The sequence below is a fragment of the Bos grunniens genome, chromosome 4, assembly GCF_055505025.1.
Source record: "Bos grunniens cultivar Pamir isolate PY7600 chromosome 4, Bosgru_T2T1.0, whole genome shotgun sequence".
NCBI classification, from domain to species: domain Eukaryota; kingdom Metazoa; phylum Chordata; class Mammalia; order Artiodactyla; family Bovidae; genus Bos; species Bos grunniens.
Genome location: NC_141168.1, coordinates 87,722,345 through 87,746,518, shown reverse-complemented (window position 1 = coordinate 87,746,518; position 24,174 = coordinate 87,722,345). Strand labels below are relative to the sequence as shown.

At 39.7% G+C, this 24,174-nt stretch overlaps 1 protein-coding gene and 1 long non-coding RNA gene across 9 annotated transcripts in view; one reads left to right on the top strand and one right to left on the bottom strand.

Moving 5' to 3' along the window:
• Positions 1-3,678: 3,678 nt before the first annotated feature.
• On the bottom strand, positions 3,679-4,603 carry LOC147374478 (uncharacterized). Its single transcript, XR_015162805.1, has 2 exons — positions 4,298-4,603; positions 3,679-4,204 (listed from the first exon to the last, which is right to left on the bottom strand). It is a non-coding gene; the product is annotated as an uncharacterized LOC147374478 (long non-coding RNA).
• The window catches only part of RUNDC3B (RUN domain containing 3B), a 170,356-nt gene continuing 150,751 nt past the window's right edge, over positions 4,570-24,174 (top strand). For 3 of the 8 annotated variants that reach the window (XM_086397295.1, XM_086397293.1, XM_086397299.1), the window contains exon 1: positions 4,732-5,287. In XM_086397295.1, coding sequence (XP_086253421.1) covers positions 5,169-5,287 — 119 coding nt within the window. In that variant the 5' untranslated portion in view covers positions 4,732-5,168. Of the gene's footprint in view, positions 5,288-24,174 lie in introns of all 8 variants that reach the window. The other 5 variants (XM_086397294.1, XM_086397301.1, XM_086397300.1 and 2 more) reach the window with 3 other exon arrangements.

Below are 24,174 nucleotides of genomic sequence, written 5' to 3'. Positions count from 1 at the left end.
GATTAGTGCCCTTTTCTGGAGAAGGAAATGGCAACCCACTCCAGTATTCTTGCCTGGAGAATCCCATGGATGGAGGAGACTGATAGGCCACAGTCCACGGGGTCGCAACGGACACGACTCAGCCACTTCACTTTCACTTTAGAGAAGTGAAGTGAAGTGAAGAGAAGTCGCTCAGTCGTGTCCGACTCTGCGATCCCATGGACTGTAGCCCACCAGGCTCCTCGGTCCACGGGATTTTCCAGGCATGAATACTAGAGTGGGTTGCCATTTCCTTCTCCAAGGGACCTTCCGGACACAGAGATCGAAAGCTGGTCTCCCACATTGTAGGCAGACGCTTTACCGTCCAAACTACCAAGGAAGCCAGAAGACACCACCAAAGAATTTGCTCTCCCATTTGCTCTCCCTCTCATTCGTTACCTCGCCTTCAGGACACAAAGAGGTCTTGTGAGCACACAGGGAGATGGCGCCATCTACAGCCAAAAAGAGTTTTCACCAGACACCAAACTGACTGGTACTTTGATCTTGGACTTCTCAGCCTCTGTAACTTTGATAAAATAGATCTGCATCTTTTAAGCCTTCCATGTTTGTTATGGCAGCCTCAGATGACTACGATACTAACAATATCAAGGAAAATCACGCAATAGGATAGATAGGGCTCACTATAAATTCATCATCACTAACCTTAAAAGCGGAGAAGGCAATGGCACCCCACTCCAGTACTCTTGCCTGGAAAATCCCATGGACCGAGGAGCCTGGTAGGCTGCAGTCCGTGAGGTCGCTAAGAGTCAGACACGACTGAGTGACTTCACTTTCACTTTTCACTTTCATGCATTGGGGAAGGAAATGGCAACCCACTCCAGTGTTCTTGCCTAGAGAATCCCAGGGACGGGGGAGCCTGGTAGGAGGCCATCTACGGGGTCGCACAGAGTCGGACACGACTGAAGTGACTTAGCAGCAGCAACCTTAAAAGAAAATATATTGGTCATTCAGTTGTGCCCGGTTTTGCGTCCCCATGGACTGTGTAGCCCTCCAGGCTCCTCTATCCATAGAGTTCTCCAGGCAAGAATAGTGGAGTGGGTTGCCATTCCCTTCTCCAGGGGATTTTCCCAACCTAGGGATCCAACTGGGTCTCCTGCACTGCTGGAGATTCATTACCATCTGAGCCATCAGGGAAGCCCTCATCAATCTTAAATTGGTCCTGAGACCCTGACTGCTGCTGCTGCTGCTAAGTTGCTTCAGTCATGTCCGACTTTGTGCGACCCCATAGACGGCAGCACACCAGGCTCCCCCATCCCTGGGATTCTCCAGGCAAGAACACTGGAGTGGGTTGCCATTTCCTTCTCCAATGTATGAAAGTGAAAAGTGAAAGTGAAGTCGCTCAGTTGTGTCTGACTCTTAGCGACGCCATGGACTGCGGCCCACCAGGCTCCTCCGTCTATGGGATTTTCCAGGCAAGAGTGCTGGAGTGGGGTGCTGTTGCCTTCTCTGACGAGGAGTCCTAAATTTCATTAGTCAACTTATTTCACCATTCAGTGTAAGATGGACTGTTTGAATTTTTCACCCAGTGGCTTTGTCTTCTATTTTGAAGTTAAAACAGAAGTTACCAGATAGGAACTTCCTCATCTTTCTGATAATAAAAGCTTAAAATTACTTATGTTTGCACCTGGGCTCCCACATTTCTCTATGGTTACAACTGAGAATTAGTATCTTGAACCAAAGCTCAATCCATCTACCTATGCGTTGGATCCCATTGCTTTTCCATATTCTCACTTCTGATCATTTTTCCTCTCTTGCATTACTAACATTTCCTTACCGGTGGATTCATTCCATCAGCTTTAAAATGTGCTCACGTCATTTCCATGGAAACAAACAACACAACAGTAGGGATAGGATACCAACATCCCTTTACTCAACATTTCCCTATGTCACTCCCCCCTTTTCTCCCCCTTTATAATAAACTTTAAAAAGAGTTGTGTGATTCTCAGTTCCCACTCTTTTAGTCTCCTACTTGGCTTCCACCTTCATTATTCTACTGAAACAGTGCTTATTGATCTGCAGGAGCGTTGTGTATAAAAGGAAATTAGCTTTTTGTCCATGATGTGAATTTCAAATATGTTTTCTCAGTCTGTTACTTTTCCTTTGTGTTTATGATGAAACTTGCTTCATAGATTAAAAAAAGTGTGTCTTCAGTTTTATCAATCTTTTCTGTATGTGCTGGGCTTGGGTATACATAGAAAGTCCACTTCTTTGAGATTGTAAATGATGATTTGGTAATCTCTCTGGCTTATAATATTTTAGATTTGAGGACATTTTATATGTTACAATTATAATTTTATCTTCCTAAATTTTTTTTTGTCTTTTTTGATGGGGAAAACAAGGAGATGGGGAAACGATGAATGAGTATACTCTACCCACTGAGTTCTATGGAGTCCTCGTAGGTTAAATTCAGCATTTACTGTTCTCATTATTTTTACTGTGTCTTTTTACATCTCTGAAAAACCTTTGTGCCAATTCTTGGATTAATAAAGAATTGCAATAGGTGCCAAAATAGTTCAAAACATAATGTGAAAACTCATGTGCTTCTATAGTACTATTGTACTTTGCACTGGAATATAATTGATTCATTAGTTCCCAGGTTAGTGATCAAAAGAAAGAATGAGACCCACAACATATAGTTCAAGGTAATTAAGAAAAAAGCTTTATCACATAAGGCCCCCGAGTGGCAGTTTAATGACACGCAGTGCATAGAAAAGAAGGTTTAAGTGAAATCTTGTGTAGCAAGTGCCATCAACTGAATCCCAGTAAAAGTAGCTTTTGAAAAATAACATTATTACCTAATCATGTAAGATGGAATTTTACTAAGTCTTCAGTCGTAACTGTAAATTCGTAGTACAAGTAACATGAAAATGTACTTGAAAGGCTAGGAAGCCAATTTTAAGAATAACAACATCTCACTTTTCTCTGTTTGACATGACTACTCATTTTGTCTTCCTGATAAGGGTTTCAGACATGTGTGTTCTCTCCCTCCTGCAGGACAAACCAGCATGGAATTTTCTTGATAACTGATAACTTCCCATTCTTTTCTCTATGCAGTTTTCATCTGTATTTAAATAAGAATTTCGATTTGAGTAGGATAAACTTCCTTACAAGCCTCTATGTCATTCATCTTGTCAGAGCAGACAAGAAATGTTTGGCAACCAGTGCACTGACCTGGAAAAACCTCCTACTTTTATGTGAAAGATCATGTTTAAAGTCTACACTGTTTATTATAATTTTAATGTCTGAATATTTATTGTAATAAATTAGTTGTGACAGTTTTTTCTACACGGTCTTTTCATTCTATTAATACTGTGATTAGGCTGAGTGGATGAAAGGGCTCAGTCTTTGCCCTGATGATCTCAGATAGAGATTTAAAATTTTTTACAACCTTGGAAATTAGTAATTTACAGCTTTAATATACAAAGCTCTGTTTTAAAAGCGCTCAAAGTACAGTAACAGTATCCCCTGTAGTACTTTGTATAATATACAAGAAGTATAGAGATACCTACACTATATCTATGTATCTACTCTATAATATTCTTTGACAGAAATGTCAACACCAGAGCTGAAATTTTAATGGATTTTGGAGCCACCAAAACTGTAAAATTAGAGTAAAATAATGTCAAATGCGACTTCAAGTTACATTTAACGAACATTTATTGCAAACCAGTTTTCTGCACAGCTTCGAGCTAGGTATCATAGGGACAGCTGTGAGTAAGGACTTCACTCTAAAATCTGGGCATACTGATGCAAAGAGAAATCAATGGCCAACCTAGATGAGCGCCCAAGAATTCGGGATCAAAGCCAGGACCTCCCTGTTGGTAAGGTCAGGGGTGGAGAACCTCTGGAAAGTGGGCGCTAGGTTCCCAACGGTCGCGCTGTGGATAGCACTCCTTGCCTCATCTCTGGGAACAGCCCGGCGAGCCAAGGCCGAACTGCTGGGAGGCTCGCCGCCCCCCGCTCCTAATTCCGGGGTCACTGCCCAGGACTGGAGAAGGGCGAAAGGTGCAGTGTCCACTTGCGGCGCACTTCTGTGGGCGGTCACTCCGGGCTGCAGGCCATGCTGGGGGCTAGGACAGGAGCGAAGTGGCGTCAATCTCAAGATCAGACGCCTCAGGAGGGATGTTCTGCGGGCAATTTCCCTCCTAGGGCTATTTGTAGTTGTCTATCAGGCCAAGAGAGGGCGTTAGCGCGCGCGCACGCACGCACACACACGCACCCCACCACCACCAAAACCCCCGCACGCACACACGCACACCATCAACAAAATCCGCTCCCTTCCTGGAAGTCAGGCCCTGGGTCAGGTGAGGGAGCCGGAGCTAGTGCAGGCTCGGCGTTGTAGCTACGGATGCCACTAGGCTGGGGAGTCGGATTCCAGCAATAGGGTCAGCCCTTAGAGCTAGCGATCCCAGCTATTAGCTGAGCTCCGGGAAAGGGTCGGCAATGTTCCCGGGGCACTCCTGAGCACCGCATCCCACAATCCCCAGGCCAGCTGGGGCGCTGCTCCCCAGTGTGCAGACTGCTTGCAGCACACGGGTGGCGAGCTCGAGCCCGGCCTCCTGACAGCTGCCCACGCGCCGGGGCGGGCTCTAGCAGGTAGCTTTAAAGGTCCGCGCGGCAGCCCCGCCCCTCGCGCGCGGCGATTGGCTCCAGCTGGGGCGGCATTGGCTCGATAGGTGCAGAGAGGGCGGGGCTGCGCGCGCGAGGCCCGTGGCTCCCCGTGGCGTCCGCTGCTGGGGCGCGAGTGGAGGCTGAGTGCGGGTGGTTGGGCGTGCGGGGCCAGCGGGCACGCGCGTGCGCGGCGCCGAGATCCCTGGGGAAGTAGGGGAGCGGCCGACGCCGAACCTCACGCACAGACCGGCAGCTGGCGGCGCGCGCGAGAGCGGGGGTGGTGCGTTCGTGTGTGCGCGTGAGTGTGTGTATGTGTGTAGAGCTTTGGTGCGGTGCGCCAGCCGCCAGTGCCCGGGTGCCAGTCCCCCATCGTTTTCCACACCCTCCCTCCGTCCCCGTTCCTTCCCTGCCGCCCTCCCGCATCCCCACGGCCGCAAGCCGAGCAAAAGCCCAGGGAAGCAGGTGTGGGGGGGCGGGCGGGGTCGCACGAGACAAAGGGGCCCTGGGGTCAGCCCGTCATGGCCTCCCGGAGCCTGGGGGGCCTGGGAGGGAGCCGAGGCGGGGGCGGCGGCGTCAAGAAGAGCCTGAGCGCCCGCAACGCCGCCGTGGAGAGGAGGAACCTGATCACTGTGTGCAGGTACGGCGCGGCCCGCCGCTCGGGGACAGAGTAGGGGGCCGCCGGCGCCGCGGGCTGGGGAGAGCGCTAGACCCTGGGGGTCCCGGAGACAACCGGCTGGAGCCCCGGCTGCCGCCGCCGCCCCGGGCGTGTCCGCGGCCAGAGCGTCCTGTGTGGGGCCGGTCTGGGCTCCACCAAGGCCCCGGACTTTCCGTCAGTTTCAGTGCTGGGAACCGCTTGAGGGTAGGGCTTGGGGCGGGGCTCGGGGAGGATTTGTTTTCAATGTACAATCTAGCGTCTGAGTGAAAGAGGAGGGCAGGGAGGAGGAGCCGTTTCCTTTTAGTGCGCGTTAAGCTGTCAGGCAGCTTTTCGTCAAGTAATTGTCGCTGTAATTGTTGACTGTGTTGCCTCAAAATCGTAGTGCGTTTTGTTTTCTGTTTTTGATTATTTGTACATATATTGTCATTTCGTGCCACGGATAGTGAGTGCCTACTCCATGCTAGTCGCGTGTGTATGTGTTTCCTTGTCCTCTGCACTCTAAATTGCAGTGTTACTGATATTTCTGCAGTTGATACCAAGAGTAGGACTGTGGAGGATACCTAGTCGGTGATTTATTTCAAGTTTTGCCTTTCTTTGTTTTGTAACTATAATCGTAGTATTCCCTTACTTTAAAAAATGTATTTAGAAATTACTTTCAACCAGCCTTGTAGTCAGAAATAACTGACTTTTAGCATGCTGACATTTTGTTTAAGTCTTGTTTCTGGGTATTAAATCCATGGTAGTCCTAAGCATTAATTTCTTAGGAAGGTCATTGAGCCATCAAGTTGTTGTAAAAGTAGTTTGTTGCATGAAACTCTTCCTTAGCCATCAAAAATCCTGTAAGAATAAGAGAATGAGGAGACCTTTCCTTCCTTTACAATTTACATTTTTTTTTCTTTTCCTTGTATAAAGATGTGTCTAGCATGTTAAGCAGAATATAGATATTTATACTCGGACTTATATTCAGTAACTTTGAGCGTTTTTTTTTTTTAATTGCTTTTGACTTAACAGCTGTTCACCCCTCTGGTACGAAGACCTGCCTCACTGACTTTTATGGCACTTGGAGTTATAAACAGTAAAATATTAATACGGAATCTTTTGAATTGACATTTGTGCTGTTTAGGATGCAACTTTTTGAGGAAGATAGGTTGTATGAAATTTTTTTTACATCGAGGCAGTGTTTTTAAGTTAGGTAAATAGAACAGTAAGCAAGGCTTTCTTACAAACAGTTTTTGTTTGGGAGAGTTTTGTTACCTAGTCGTGGCAGCTGAAGTGATTTTGAGTGTTTGTAGGATGATGTTCGGAGAAGGCAATGGCACCCCACTCCAGTACTCTTGCCTGGAAAATCCCATGGATGGAGGAGCCTGGAAGGCTGCAGTCCATGGGGTTGCTGAGGGTCGGACATGACTGACAGACTTCACTTTCACTTTTCACTTTTATGCTTTGGAGAAGGAAATGGCAACCCACTCCAGTGTTCTTGCCTGGAGAATCCCAGGGACAGGGGAGCCTGGTGGGCTGCCGTCTGTGGGGTCGCATAGAGTCGGACACGACTGAAGTGACTTAGCAGGATGATGTTAGTTAGCCAGATATTTCAACCTGGAGCTTCAAACACCTGGGCTGACATAAATTGCTCTCAATCATTGTGGCAGTCTTCAGAACGGTGGGTGTTGAAGATTTGGGGTAAAACACTGTGAGAGGTTTTATACTCTACTAATGTTTAAAGACAATAGAAACATGAATAAAAAAATCAGTGGAGAATACTGTTTTGCGTCTCCATTTTTGTCATGGCAGCAGAGGCAGTTCAGGGAAAAAAGGGACATATCTAAACCTTATTTAAGTTACATGTTTATGGAATTTCAGTCACATCACACTGATTTGTGTGGACAGTTGTCTAGGATAGCAGAATTTTTGTTGTGTTTGTCTAATTATTCTTTTCTACTCTGGAATGAGCATACATGCTGACTTTAGTTACAGTTTACAATAAATTTAGTGTTGTAGCTAAAAGAAATTTCATTATTGTAGCTATAATAAATTTCAGTTTCTGGCTTAGATTTCAACTCGTGTATTTATTTATGTGGATAATGTTACTAATACTGTTCTTCATGTTCAAATAGTTGGTGCGTATCAATTATCCTTCTCTAATAATGAAACCTATTTGATAGATTTTGTCTAAAGGCTTTTAGTTTTGGGGGAAAAGTCATTGTAGGCCATTTGGGTGTTTTAAGTATCCCCATGAATTCTGCAAAAGAAACAAATCAGTATTTGTGAATTTCTGTTGCTTTTCTCTCTTTCAGAATTATAGGAACCTGGGTATCTCACCCACATCTGTTAATTTATTTTGAAATCTTTATGTAGCATATTTAAGTTGGGAAGAAGCTGGTTTAGTGAAAATATAATTGAGTTCTAAGTTTACTTTGTCATTAATTGTGTCCTTTAACAAGTCTGTTTTTCAATTTTCTCATTTGTAAAATATTTTTGGACAGAATCATTGGTAATTTTCGCTGACAGCCCTAAAACTAGTAAAAAAAAAAAAAAAAGCTAGAGCTCATTCCAGCAGAATGGGTTGGTTCATACTTAGTTTTGAATTTCTCCAAACATGAGCAGGGTAATAGTAGATATATGCTGAATGGTAGGTAGATGAGGTATGTGCTTTTTTATCTGTAAACAAAAACATTTTGAATTGTGCCTTCTATATTGTGATACCTTGATTCTCTACTGGTATTCTGGAAAAATAAAATAGTATAGAAAGCCAAACCAAACCAAAACAAACTCCCCCCACCCCTGACTAGCGTTCTGGTATATGTGTTAGTTGAGGGTGGGAAGATATTTTAACCTGCTTAAGTTCTTTGCAGGTTAATCAGTACAGGTGATATGCATCAATACTTAGACAGTAATGCTTTTCGTTACCCCTTACACAGTTTAGGCATACTCTCAGTTTAGGTTTACAGCCTTATTATATAACCACAATTCTTTTGGTTTGAAAATGCCTCATATTAAGAACAGTGTTACAGTTCGAACTTTGGAAGTGAGTTATTTGGTTAGGTAGGATAGTCAGGAATTGAATTTTGGTTCATTGTGATTGTGTAATTATTTCATCAGTTTTTTCATGAACATCGATATATTGTAGACTGAAAACAGTACTTATCTCAGCAAATAAGTAGTCTTTAATCATTTTTTTTAATAGATTGTGATAGAAAATAGATCATTCAAAGTCTCTAAATGTTCCACGTTCAACTCTAAAATATTCATAAACTGACTTATTTCTATGTACAAACTAGTATTTTCTCTGCATATTCTCTATCATTTATAAAAATTGTTAAAATCCTTGAGGATTTTTTAACCTGCATTTTTCATCCTAGAAAATCAGGTACTAGTTACATTTTTAAGCTTCATAAGTTATTGAAAAACTTACATATTCTTTTGATTTTAGTTCTGGTGGCAAGGAGAATTAAAATATAAGTTCTCTTTCCGTGGGTCAATAATAGTTTGTGAAAAATTATTAAGATATACATTTAAATATAGGTGCATATATTAAAAAATAACATTTGGCAAACTTCTAAACCAATACATTAAGAGAAACTCCCACATAAAGCCGTAACTTCCCTGTCTGGTGTATGGAAAGGACTAATGAAAGATTGAAGGAGATGGTGTGAGGAAGTAAGCACAGTAGAGACAAATGATGATTTTCAAAATTAAAGTACTTTTAATAATGTGTACATAGTTCTTAGTTTTCTGTAGGTCAGGATACTATTTCATAACTTGAATGTTAATTCAGATAACCTCATTTGAATAGTGCCTCATTTTCTCAATGTATTTGGGAAATGAAATGTTCCTATTTTTCTTGTAACTAGTGTTTGAGTTAAAATTCTCCAGTCAACTGCAGTGCTTTACTCAGCATTTTTTGTGGAGTGAAGTCTTCTGTTTAACTGAAGCTTACAATCTTAAGTGTTCAGATTTATATTACAATAAAGAATACTATTTAAAGCATTATGGATAAACTGCTTTTTAAAAAGCATTATACGTTTCTCTACCTTATTAAAAAGACTCGGCATAGAATCCTTAAAAGTGACTTTACTCTGGATCTGTTCTGTGAATATACCCTGTGCGGTGGTTGCCCTTGGAGACTCCTGAGGCACACAGAGCTGTTTGCTACGTGGCCCCACGGTGTGTTTGGTGTTCTTGGTCTGCTTTTGCTTTGCTGGCTCTTCCTACCAAGTTAGCAGTTATTTCCTGCACCTCTGCTTGTTTCTACCAGCTCCTTCCTCTGTGCTTCCCATCCTGACATGCTCATTATAGTTGGTTGTGAACTAGGAAAGCAGATAAGTAAATTTATCCAGTGTTTAAAAAAAAAAAGCACTGAGACACCTAAGTTCAGTGAGTGAGCTTTTGCACTCTGAACCTCTTAACGTCTGGTGCTGAATAATCAGGGGGAAAAAAGATATATTCCTGTACTTGAACAAGGTGGTTAAAATGCAGATATGTGAAATGTTACCGAATATCATTGGTGATATAATCGTCTAAATAACTTTAAGTGCAGTGACTTACTTTCCTTGTTACTATTTCCTTGAGAATGCTTTAGCAGACTGTTCATACGTTGCCTATCGTGATTATATTTTAGTCTGAAGCTGTTTTAATCAATGCTATACATAGTAGACTGTGTGGATCACAATAAACTGTGGAAAATTCTGAAAGAGATGGGAATACCAGACCACCTGACCTGCCTCTTGAGAAACCTATATGCAGGTCAGGAAGCAACAGTTAGAACTGGACATGGAACAACAGACTGGTTCCAAATAGGAAAAGGAATACGTCAAAGATGTATATTGTCACCCTGCTTATTTAACTTCTGTGCAGAGTACATCATGAGAAATGCTGGACTGGAAGAAACACAAGCTGGAATCAAGATTGTCGGGAGAAATATTAATAACCTCAGATATGCAGATAACACCAGCCTTATGGCAGAAAGTGAAGAGGAACTAAAAAGCCTCTTGATGAAAGTGAAAGAGGAGAGTGAAGAGGTTAGCTTAAAGCTCAACATTCAGAAAACGAAGATCATGGGATCTGGTTCCATCCCTTCATGTGAAATAGATGGGGAAACAGTGTCAGACTTCATTGTTTTGGGCTCCAGAATCAGTGCAGATGCTGATTGCAGCCATGAAATTAGAAGATGCTTATTCCTTGAGAGGAAAGTTATGACCACCCTAGATAGCATATTCAAAAGCAGAGACATTACTTTGCCAACAAAGGTCCATCTAGTCAAGGCTATGGTTTTTCCAGTGGTCATGTATGGATGTGAGAGTTGGACTGTAAATAAGCTGAAGTTGAACGGTTCTATGAAGACCTATAAGACCTTTTAGAACTAACACCCAAAAAAGATGTCCTTTTCATTATAAGGGATTGGAATGCAAAAGTAGGAAGTCAAGAAACACCTGGAGTAACAGGCAAATTTGGCCTTGGAATACGGAATGAAGCAGGGCAAAGACTAATAGAGTTTTGCCAAGACAATGCACTGGTCATAGCAAACACCCTCTTCCAACAACACAAGAGAAGACTCTATACATGCACATCACCAGATGGTCAACACTGAAATCAGATTGATTATATTCTTTGCAGCCAAAGATGGAGAAGCTCTATACAGTCAGCAAAAACAAGACCAGGAGCTGACTGTGGCTCAGACCATGAACTCCTTATTGCCAAATTCAGACTTAAATTGAAGAAAGTAGGGAAAACCACTAGACCATTCAGGTATGACCTCAATCAAATCCCTTATGATTGTACAGTGGAAGTGAGAAATAGATTTAAGGGCCTAGATCTGATAGATCTGATAGATTTGATAGAGTGCCTGATGAACTATGGAATGAGGTTTGTGACATTGTACAGGAGACAGGGATCAAGACCATCCCCATGGAAAAGAAATGCAAAAAAGCAAAATGGCTGTCTGGGGAGGCCTTACAAACAGCTGTGAAAAGAAGAGAAGCGAAAAGCAAAGGAGAAAAGGAAAGATATAAACATCTGAATGCAGAGTTCCAAAGAATAGCAAGAAGAGATAAGAAAACCTTTTTCAACGATCAATGCAAAGAAATAGAGGAAAACAACAGAATGGGAAAGACTAGAGATCTCTTCAAGAAAATCAGAGATACCAAAGGAACATTTCATGCAAAGTTGGGCTTGATAAAGGACAGAAATGGTATGGACCTAAAAGAAGCAGAAGATATTAAGAAGAGATGGCAGGAATACACAGAACTGTACAAAAAAGATCTTCACGACCCAGATAATCACGATGGTGTGATCACTGACCTAGAGCCAGACATCCTGGAATGTGAAGTCAAGTGGGCCTTAGAAAGCATCACTACAAACAAAGCTAGTGGATGTGATAGAATTCCAGTTGAGCTATTCCAAATCCTGAAAGATGATGCTGTGAAAGTGCTGCACTCAAAATGCCATCAAATGTGGAAAACTCAGCAGTGGCCACAGGACTGGAAAAGGTCAGTTTTCATTCCAATCCCAAAGAAAGGCAATGCCAAAGAATGCTCAAACTACTGCACAGTTGCACTCATTTCACATGCTAGTAAAGTAATCCTCAAAATTCTCCAAGCCAGGCTTCAGCCATATGTGAACCGTGAACTTCCTGATGTTCAAGCTGGTTTTAGAAAAGGCAGAGGAACCTAAGATCAAATTGCCAACATCCACTGGATCATGGAAAAAGCAAGTGAGTTGCAGAAAAACATCTATTTCTGCTTTATTGACTATGCGAAAGCCTTTGAATGTGTGGATCACAATAAACTGTGGAAAATTCTTCAAGAGATGGGAATACCAGATCACCTGACCTGCCTCTTGAGAAATTTGTATGTAGGTCAGGAAGCAACAGTTAGAACTGGACATGGAACAACAGACTGGTTCCAAATAGGAAAAGGAGTACGTCAAGGCTGTATATTATCACCCTGTTTATTTAACTTATATGCAGAGTACATCATGAGAAACGCTGGACTGGAAGAAGCACAAGCTGGAATCAAGATTGTCGGGAGAAATATCAATAACCTCAGATATGCAGATGACACCAGCCTTAAGGCAGAAAGTGAAGAGGAACTCAAAAGCCTCTTGATGAAAGTGAAAGTGGAGAGTGAAAAAGTTGGCTTAAAGCTCAACATTCAGAAAACGAAGATCATGGCATCCAGTCCCATCACTTCATGGGAAATAGATGGGGAAACAGGGGAAACAGTGGAAACAGTGTCAGACTTTATTTTTGGGGGCTCCAAAGTCACTGCAGATGGTGACTGCAGCCATGAAATTAAAAGACGCTTACTCCTTGGAAGGAAAGTCATGACCAACCTAGATAGCATATTCAAAAGCAGAGACATTGCTTTGCCGACAAAGGTCCATCTAGTCAAGGTATGGTTTTTCCAGTGGTCATGTATGGATGTGAGAGTTGGACTGTGAAGAAGGCTGAGCGCCGAAGAATTGATGCTTTTGAACTGTGGTGTTGGAGAAGACTCTTGAGAGTCCCTTGGACTGCTAGGAGATCCAACCAGTCTGTTCTGAAGGAGATCAGCCCTGGGATTTCTTTGGAAGGAATGATGCTAAAGCTGAAACTCCAGTACTTTGGCCACCTCATGCGAAGAGTTGTCTCATTGGAAAAGACTCTGATGCTGGGAGGGATTGGGGGCAAGAGGCGAAGGGGACAACAGAGGATGAGATGGCTGGATGGCATCACTGACTCGATGGACGTGAGTCTGGGTAAACTCCGGGAGTTGGTGATGGACAGGGAGCCCTGGCGTGCTGTGATTCATGGGGTCGCAAAGAGTCGGACACGACTGAGCGACTGATCTAATCTGAATAAAAGAGAACAGTACCCAAAGCCGCAGAAATCTCTTCCTTCCCTTCTTTCAGTTACTACATGCTCCTAGCTTTCAACACCATTAGTTTTGCCTCTTTTTGAATTTGATACAGCATTGAACATTAAATTACAGCTATGTACAACAAAAAGGATGAATCTCACAAACATAATATTGAGCAAAATAAACTAAATAGAAAAAGGTACGTATTTTTCCATTCATTTCAAATTCACAGTGAGGCAACACTCAACAAATCCAGTCTGTGATGTGAATATACCACAGTATATCCATTCTGCCTAAATAGGACACTTGCATTGTTTTCACTCTTTGGCTGTTACTAATTGAATATTCATGAATATGTATTTTGGTGAATATATGTACCTACTTCTTTCAGATATATACCTAGGAGTGGAGTTCCTGGGTGATATGGTATGTAGATGTGTGGCTTCAGTGGATACAACAGTTTTCCAAAGGCATTGTGCCAGGCTGCATAGTAGTGAGCAGTGTAGTTAACTCTTGAACAGTGGAGTAGGGTTAGGGGTGCTGACTCTGAACATGGCCTAAAATCTGCATGTAACTTCACAGTGGGCTGCATCAGCAGTTCTGCACTCTGAGATTCTACCAACCGCTGACTGTGTTGTGTGTGTGTGTGATTCAGTGAAAAAAGCCTGCATTAAGTGGACCCATGCAATTCAAACTCATGTTGCTCAAGGGTCAACTGTATGAGAATTCCAGTTTCTCTAATCCTCACTAACACTTGAAATTTTTCTGTCTTCACTTAAGCGATTCTAGTGGTTTGATGGGGTGTCACATGGGGATTTATATAATTTGTATTTCCCTGATCTCTGTTGAAGTTAAGCACCTTTCCATAAGTCTGTTGGCCATCTGGAGAGTCTCTTTTGTGACATGCCAGTTCAAGTGGTTTATCATTTGCAATGTCTGATGTTTTGTTTGTGTAATTCTTTGTACATTCTATGTGGATCTTTGCTGAGTCTATGTGATGTAAGTATCTTTCCCCATTTGGTGGCTTGATTTTCCATTCTCTTTATGTTGTGATAAATAGAAACTCATAATTGTGAAGTAGTCCATCATAAAGTTCCGTCTTGGTTCGTGCTTATTGTGGCCTGCCTAAGAAATTGGTCTAGTACTCCAAGGTAATGAAAATATTCTTCTGTTTTCTTCTAGAAGATTTAGTTTTGTCCTTTACATTTATATCAGCAGTCCACCTGTACTTTATTTTTTGTTTATGCTGTGAAATATAGGAGTCAAGATTAAATATTTTCCTTAGGAAAATCAGTTTGACGTGTGCTAACTAGCTTCAGTCCTGTCTGACTCTTTGCTACCCTGTGGACAGAAGTGCTTCAGGCCCCTCCCTCCATGGGATTCTCCAGGCAAGAATACTAGAGTGGGTGGCCATGGCCTCCTCTGGGGGATCTTCCCTAATACCATTTATTAAAAAAGACCGTGCTTTCCTCACTACACTCAAGTGTCACATTTGTCATAAGTCAGGTGACTGAGAGACTGAACAATGACAAGGTGATGGCATCATTCGTGTGTGTGCTTCCGGACTCCCTCTTCTGTCCCATTAGTCTGTTTGTCCTTGAGCTAATATCATATTGGTTTAATAACTATATCTTTATAGTATGTTGTGGTGTTTGGAAATATAAGTTCTCCAGCTTTGTGTTCAAGACTGTCTTGGCTATTCTTGGGCTTTGCAAACTAGATATTAGGATCAGCTTGTCAATTTCCATTTAAAAAATCTGTTGGAATTTTTTTAAGATTGCATTTAATCTATACATCATCTGCCATCTTGACAAGACTTAAATGCAATCCATGAGTAAAAAATCTCCATCCTTTCATGTATTTGTAGCTATTCTGAAATTTTTCTCAAAGATGTTTCGTAGTTTTGAATGTATAGATTTTATCTTTTTAGATTTGTTTTTCCGTATTTAATATCTCTGTATTATAATTAAAAAATTTTTTCTTTTTTCTTGATATATAGACATTAAATTGACTTTTAAAAATATTGTTCTTGTAATTAGCAATTTTACCAGATGTGCTTATTAATTCTAATAGATTTTTTGCAGTTTTGTATGTGTGCAAAGCATTCTGAAAACATTGTCGTGTCTTCTACCTATTTTATTTCTTCCCTTTTTAAACTTTATGGCTTTTCTTTTGTGTCTTACTGCACGGCCTAGGACCACAGTGTTGTAGAAAGTATTAACAGTTTTACCACTAAGTATGATGTTTGCAGTAGGTTTTTCTTAGTTCTTTTTACTAATAGATTGCTGAGAATTTTTATTGTAAGTGGATGCTGAATGAGTTTGAGCAAATTCCAGGAGATAGTGAAGGATAGGGAAACTGGTGAGCTACAATTCATGGGGTCGCAAAGAGTCAGACACGACTTAGCAACTGAATAACAACAAATGTTGTCAAATACTTTTTCTATCAAGATGAACATATGATTTCTCTCCTTTTTTCTCTTTATGTAGTTAATCACATTGATTGACTTTTTGATGCTAACCCTGGAATAAATAAACTGGGTTGTGCTGTCTTATCTTTTTTACATATCTTTACATTAAGTGAGGTGATATTTTATTTGGGAAATTTGCACATTCATGAAAGTGGTTGGTCTGTGATTGTTCTTATAGGGTCCTTGTCTAGATTTGTCAGTAAGATTATCTGACTTTACAAGTTGGTAAATGTTCTTTTATTCTGTTTTGTAGAAGAATTTGTGTACAGTTAATATTATTTCTTTCTTAAACTTTTGGAAGAATTCACCAGGGAAGAAATATGAACCACAAATTGTCTTTGTGGGAAGTCTTTTAGTAATAGACTCAATTTATTTAATAGATACTGAACAATTCAGATTTCCTGTTTATTCTTTTATCAGTTTCAGTGAGTTTTTCAAGGAATACACCCATTCCTGTATGTTACCAAATTTAAAGCTTCTCTCAATATCCTCTGAATATCTTTTTATCATTTAGAAGTCTGGTCATTTCCCATTTTTCTCTCCTGATTTTGGTAATTTCTGTTTTTCCCATTTTTTTTTTCTTGCTGGGAGTATATAAATTTTATTAATATCTTCAGAGAACCAGCCTTTAGCTTTGTTAATTTTCTCTCTGTATATTTCTTAATTTGTTGCTTTCTCTTTATCATATTTAGTATTTCCTTCCTTCTGCTTTTTTTTTTTTTTAAGTTCCTGTTCTTTTTCTAATTCTTGAGATGGAAGTTTAGATCATTGGTTTTCAGCCTTTCTTCTTTCCAATCTTTGCATTTTCAGACCACAGATTTCCATGTTTGACATTGCTTTGGAGTAGCAAACAAGGGGCTTCCCTGGTGGCTCAGACAGTAAAGAATCTGCTTGCGATGCAGGAGGCCCCGGGTTTGATCTCTGGGTTGGGAAGATCCCCTGGAGAAGGGAATGGCAATCCACTCCAGTAGTCTTGCCTGGAGAATTCCACAGAGGACCCACGTGGGCTACAGTCCATGGGGTCGCAGAGTCAGACACAGATTTAAAATTTGTATCTTCATTATTAATTAATTTAAAATGTTTTCTACTTTCTGTTGGGATTACTTCTTTGACTCATTGTTTATTTTAAAAGGTACTGATTAACTTTCAGACAGTTGAGGACTTTCTGTTTTTAGTTATGGAGTTCTAACTTAATTCCACTGTGCAGAGAGTATTTGAAAAGATTTTAGTTTTTTTTAAATATAAATTTATTTAATTGGAGGTTAATTACTACAGTATTGTATTGGTTTTGCCATACATCAACATGAATCCGCCACGGGTGTACACGTGTTCCCCATCCTGAAGCCTCCTCCCACCTCCCTCCCCATACCATCCCTATGGGTCATCCCAGTGAACCAGCCCCAAGCATCCAGTATCATGCATCGAGCTTGGACTGGCAATTCGTTTCATATATGATATTATACATGTTTCAATGCCATTCTCCCAAATCATCCCACCCTCTCCCTCTCCCACAGAGTCCAAAAGACTGTCCTATACATCTGTGTCTCTTTTGCTGTCTCGCATACAGGGTTGTCGTTACCATCTTTCTAAATGCCATGTATATGCATTAGTATACTGTATTGGTGTTTTTCTTTCTGGCTTACTTCACTCTGTATAATAGGCTCCAGTTTCATCCACCTCACCAGAACTGATTCAAATGTATTCTTTTTAATGGCTGAGTAGTACTCCATTGTGTATATGTGCCACAGCTTTCTTATCCATTCATCTGCTGATGGACATCTAGGTTGCTTCCATGTCCTGGCTATTATAAACAGTGCTGCGATGAACATTGGGGTACACGTGTCTCTTTCCATTCTGGTTTCCTTGGTGTGTATGCCTAGCAGTGGGATTACTGGGTCATAAGGCAGTTCTATTTCCAGTTTTTTAAGGAATCTCCACACTGTTCTCCATAGTGGCTGTACTAGTTTGCATTCCCACCAACAGTGTAAGAGGGTTCCCTTCTCTCCACACCCTCTCCAGCATTTATTGCTTGTAGACTTTTGGATCGCAGTCATTCTGACTGGTATGGAATGGTACCTCATTGTGGTTTTGATTGCATTTCTCTGATAATGAGTGATGTTGAGCATCTTTTCATGTGTTTGTTAGCCACCTGTATGTCTTCTTTGGAGAAATGTCTGTTTAGTTCTTTGGCCCATTTTTTGATTGGGTCGTTTATTTTTCTGGAATTGAGCTGCAGGAGTTGCTTGTATATTTTTGAGATTAGTTATTTGTCAGTTGCTTCATTTGCTATTATTTTCTCCCATTCTGAAGGCTGTCTTTTCACCTTGCTTATAGTTTCCTTTGTTGTGCAGAAGCTTTTAAGTTTAATTAGGTCCCATTTGTTTATTTTTGCTTTTATTTCTAATATTCTTGGAGGTGGGTCATAGAGGTTCCTGCTGTGATGTATGTCGGAGAGTGTTTTGCCTATGTTCTCCTCTAGGAGTTTTATAGTTTCTGGTCTTATGTTTAGATCTTTAATCCACTTTGAGTTTATTTTTGTGTATGGTATTAGAAAGTGTTCTAGTTTCATTCTTTTACAAGTGGTTGACCAGTTTCCCCAGCACCACTTGTTAAAGAGATTGTCTTTTCTCAATTGTATATTCTTGCCTCCTTTGTCAAAGATAAGGTGTCCATAGGTGCATGGATTTATCTCTGGGCTTTCTGTTTTGTTCCATTGATCTATATTTCTGTCTTTGTGCCAGTACCATACTGTCTTTTTGACTGTGGCTTTGTAGTATAGCTTGAAGTCAGGCTGGTTGATTCCTCCAGTTCCATCCTTCTTTCTCAAGATTGCTTTGGCTATTCAAAGTTTTTTGTATTTCCATACAAATTGTGAAATTATTTGTTCTAGCTCTATGAAAAATACCATTGGTAGCTTAATAGGGATTGCATTGAATCTATAGACTGCTTTGGGAAGTATACTCATTTTCACTATATTGATTCTTCTGATCCATGAACATGGTATATTTCTCCATCTATTAGTGTCCTTTTTGATTTCTTTCACCAGTGTTTTATAGTTTTCTATATATAGGTCTTTAGTTTCTTTAGGTAGATATATTCTTAAGTATTTTATTCTTCGAAAAGATTTTAAAGTTTTGAATTTTTATCTATGCTGGCTTTACAATGCAACATTCAATCAATTTTAGTAACTCTTTCATATGCATTTAAAAAGAATATAAACAGTCCTCTGTATTTACCAATTCCACATCCAGCAATATGGAGGGCCAACTCTAAGGAACTTGAGCATCTGTGGATTTTGGTTTCTTCAGGGTTCCTGGAAGCAATTCCCTGCAGGTATCAAGGGAGGACTGTGTTCTGTCATTGTTGATTTCGTGTTTTATAGATGCCGTTGTGTTCCTAATTTCACTATCCTTCCTAGTTTGTTGTATGCTTAGCCTGATGTTAAGAGACATGTGTTAGATCTGTCAGATCTGAGTGTAGATTTGTCTGTTCCTCTGTTTAGTTCTGTCATTTATTTACTAAAATATTTTGTTGTTTGATTACCAGGTGGGTACAGATTGAGAACTGTGGTCTCTTCCTAGTGATTTCATTCCTCTGTTATCATGAAACGTCCTTCTTTATCTCTAATAGTGTTCCTACCTTAAAGTCTAGTTTTTTTTGCTATTAGCATAATTAAAATAGCTTTCTTTTAGTTAATGTTTATATGATACACTTTTTATTCTTAACTTTAAGTATTTTTGGGTCCTTAAAGGTGTCTCTTTGTAGGCAGGATAAAATTGAATTTTACATTTTATCTAGTGTTTTATTTAGAGCATTTAGCCCATTTATATTTAATGTTATTACATTTGGGTTTATGACTACCATTTTATTATTTATGTTCACTTTTTCTCTTTTCTTGTCTTATGTATCATTATTTTTTGTTATGTAATTTATTCCTTATAGTTTTCTCCATATGAACTTGTTGATTATATATTCTTTACATTTTCTATACAGTTTACCCTTGAATAGTGTGAGGCTTAGGGGTGCTTACCTTCCACAAGTCAGAAATCCACGTTTAACAGTCATGTGTATGCAGTCAGCCCTCCAAACTGTGACTGCGTTTACAGATTCAACCAACTGTAAACATATACTGTTGTAGCATAAATGGGAAATAAATGGTCCATGTATAAGTGGACTTAACGCACTTCAAACTTGTGATGTTCAAGGGTCAACTCTTTATATTTTTGATTTCTATCCTTTTGACCCTTGATTTATTACATTAAATCCAAATTTAACTTTTACTGCTTCTCCAGTAATGTTAGAACCATTATCCCCCCTCATCCCAAAATACTTTTTAATAAATATGGTGCTCATTATGCTGTAATCTAATTATCTTTTTGTCTTCTATTGGAATGTGCATTTCTCAAGTCCAGAAATCATAGTTTATTGAGCATCTATTTTATTCCCAGCATCTAGTACATAGTAGGAATGTTTGTCAAATGAGGTAATTATGTCCAACTAGTGAATAATAGTAGCAGTGGATAGTTCTAAAACAAGACTGAAGGTAAACTAAAGAACCATTCTCACTTCTTAAAAAAAAAAGCCACCATTATGAATAATCTCTAATTAGGGGTTTTAAACATTGAATAGCTTTAGATTCACAGATACAGAGAGCAAACCAGTGGTTACCAGTGGGTGGATGACTGGGGGAGGGGTAGTGTAAGGGTAGGAGATTAAGAGGTACATGCTTAAAAAAAATTTTTTTTTTACTATATTTTATACTAGATATAAAGCTACAAGGATATATTGTACAGCATGAGGAATATAGCAAATAATTTCTAGTAATTATCAGTGGAATGTCAGGTAACTGTGGTGTTGGGGAAGACTCTTGAGAGTCCCTTGGACTGCAAGGAGATCCAACCAGTCCATTCTGAAGGAGATCAGCTCTGGGATTTCTTTGGAAGGAATGATGCTAAAGCTGAAACTCCAGTACTTTGGCTACCTCATGCGAGGAGTTGACTCATTGGAAAAGACTCTGATGCTGGGAGTGATTGGGGGCAGGAGGAGAATGGGACGACAGAGGATGAGATGGCTGGATGGCATCACTGACTCGATGGACGTGAGTTTGAGTGAACTCCGGGAGTTGGTGATGGACAGGGAGCCCTGGCGTGCTGTGATTCATGGGGTCGCAAAGAGTTGGACATGACTGAGTGACTGAACGAACTGAACTGAAAACCTTTAAAAACTGTGAAAAAAATAAGCATTGAAATTAAAAAATCTAATAACTTCAGTAGTAGAACTGTCTATCTAGATTACTAGATAACTTGTCATTGTTATTGTTCAGTTGCAAAATAGTGTCCCAGTCTTTTTGTGACCCTGTGGGCTGTAGCCTTCCAGGCACCTCTCTCCATAGAATTTCCCAGGCAAGGATACTGGAGTGAGTTACCATTGCCTTGTCCAGGGGATCTTCCCAATCCAGGGATCGAACCCTCGTCTCCTGTGTTGGCAGACAGATTCTTTACCACTGAGCCACCTGGGAAGCCTTGATAGCTTACTTATGTTAAAATACATTACTTGAATATTTTCATTTGTTTTTGGACAAAGAAGAATTGAATTCCAAAGTGATATGTGATACAGGTGTCCAGTGAAAGTATTCTTTATTAAGCTGATTTTAATTGGAAATTATTTCATATAAGAAATCAAATGAATTAATTTAAGATGGGAAATTTTTTTTGTTTGAATACTTTCTAATTTTAAACAAGTTGTAAAAAATTGTTTTGTCCTACACATACTAATGAAACTAACAAAGACTAAACACAAAGAAAGAATATTAAAAGCAGCAAGGGAGAAGCAACAAGTAACATACAAAAGAAACTCCATACGTTTAACAGCTGATCTTTCAGCAGAAACTCTGCAGGTCAGAAGGGAATGGCAGGATATATTTAAAGTACTGAAAGGGAAAAACCGACAACCAAGATTATTGTACCCGGGAAGGATCTCATTCAAAATTGATGGAGAAATAAAAAGCTTTTCAGACAAGCAAAAGTTAAGAGAATTCAGTACCACCAAACCAGCTTTATAACAAATGTTAAAGGGACTTATGTAGTCAAGAAATACAACAGAAGAAAAAAGATCTACAAAATCAACCCTAAACAACTAAGAAAATTGCAATAGGAACATATATATCAATAATTACTTTAAATATAAATAAATTAAGTGCTCCAACCAAAAGAAACAGATTGGCTGAATGGATAGAAAAGCAAGACCCATATATACGCTGTCTACAAGAAACCCACTTCAGACCTAAAGACACATATAGACTGAAAGTGAGAGGATGGAAAAATACATTCCATGCAAATGGGAAGCAAAAGAAAGTATTTTTTTACTTTCAAAAGAAAGTGTTTTTTTTTTTTTTTAACAATCCTCATATCAAACAAAATAGACCTTAAACTAAAGAACAATATAAGAGATAAGGAAGGACACTACATATTGACCAAGGGATCAATCCAAGAGGAAGACATAACAATTGTAAATATCTATGCACCCAACATAGGAGCATCTCAATACGTAAGACAAACACTAACAAACATAAAAGGAAAAATTGACAATAACACAATAATAGTAGACTTTGACACCCCACTCACACCAATGGACAGATCATCAAAACAAAATTAATAAGGAAACACAAGTCTTAAATGATACATTAGATGAAATGGATTTCATTGATATCTTCAGGACATTCGATCCAAATGCAAAAGAATACCCCTTCTTCTGATGTGCACATGGAACATTCTCCAGAATCAACCACATCTTGGGTCACAAATCAAACCTTAGTAAATTTAAGAAAATTAAAATCATATCAAGTATCTTCAACCACAGTGCTACGCAACTAGATATCAATTACAAGAAAAAAATCTAAAAAACACAAACACATGGAGATTAAACAACACGTTTCTAAATAACCAACAGGTTTCTGAAGAAATCAAAAGGGAAGTCAGAAAATTTCTAGAAACAAATGACAATGAAAACATGACAACTCAAAACCTATGGAATGCAGCAAAAGCAGTCCTAAGAGAAAAATGTATAGCAATGCAATCCTACCTCAAGAAACAAGGAAAACGTCAAATAGACAACCTAACTTTTCACCTAAAGCAACTGGAAAAAGGAGAACCAAAAACCCTCAAAATCAGTAGAAGGAAACATCAAGATCTGAGCAGAAATAAATGAAAAAGAAATGAAAGAAACAATAGTAAAGATTAATAAAACTAAAAGCTGGTTCTTTGAGAAGATAAACAAAATTGACAAACCTTGAGCCAGACTCATCAAGAAAAAGAGAAGAAGCAAATCAACAAAAATAGAAATGATAAAGGAGAGGTTACAATAGACAATGCAGAAATGCAAAGGATTATAAGAGACTATTATGAACAACCATATGGCAATAAAATGGATAACCTGGAAGAAAGGGACAGATTCTTAGAAAAGTTCAATCTTCCAAGACTGAACAGGAAGAAATAGAAATTATGAACAACCCAATTATAAGCACTGAAATTGAAACTGTGATCAAAAATCTCCCCCAAAACAAAAGCCCAGAATATAAAAGCAGCTCACAGAACTCAATACCAGAAAAACAAACAACCCAATCAAAAAGTGGGAAAAAGACCTAAACAGACATTTCTCCAAAGAAGACATACAAATGGTTAACAAACACATGAAAAGATGCTCAACATCGCTCATTATTAGAGAAATGCAAATCAAAACCACAATGAGATATCACCTCATGCTGCTCAGAATGGCCATCGTCAAAAAGTCTACAAACCGTAAATACTGGAGAGGGTATGGAGAAAAGGGAATACTGTTGCGCTGTTGGTGGGAATGTAAATTGATACAGCCACTGTGAAAGATGGTATGGAGATTCCTTAAAAAACTAGGATTAAAACCACCATATGACCCAGCAATCCCACTCCTAGGCCTATACTCTGAGGAAACTAAAATTGAAAAAGACACATGTATCTCATTCATTGCAGCACTGATTACAATAGCTAGAACATGGAAGCCACCTAAATGTCCATCGACAGATGAATGGATACAGAAGTTGTGGTACATATTTACAATGTACATATGGCTGTACATATACAGCCATAAAAAGGAATGCATTTGAGTCAGTTCTGATGAGGTGGGTGAACCTAGAACCTATTATAGAGAGTGAAGTGAGTCAGAAAGAGATAAATATTGTATTCTAATGTGTATACATGGAATCTAGAAAAATGGTACTGAATTAATTTACAGGGCTACATGGAGAAACAGACATAGAGAATAGACTTATGGACATGGGGAGAGGGGAGGAGAGGGTGAGAGGTATGGAAAGAGTAACATGGAAACTTATATTACCATATGTAAAATAGATAGCCAAGGGGGAATTGCTGTATGGCTCAGGAAGCTCAAAAAGGGGCTCTTTATCAACCTAGAGGAGTGGGATGGAGAGGGAGCTTCTAAAGGGAAGGGTGTATGTATACCTATGGCTGATTCATGTTGAGGTTTGACAGAAAACAACAAAATTCTATAAAACAATTATCCTTCAATAACAG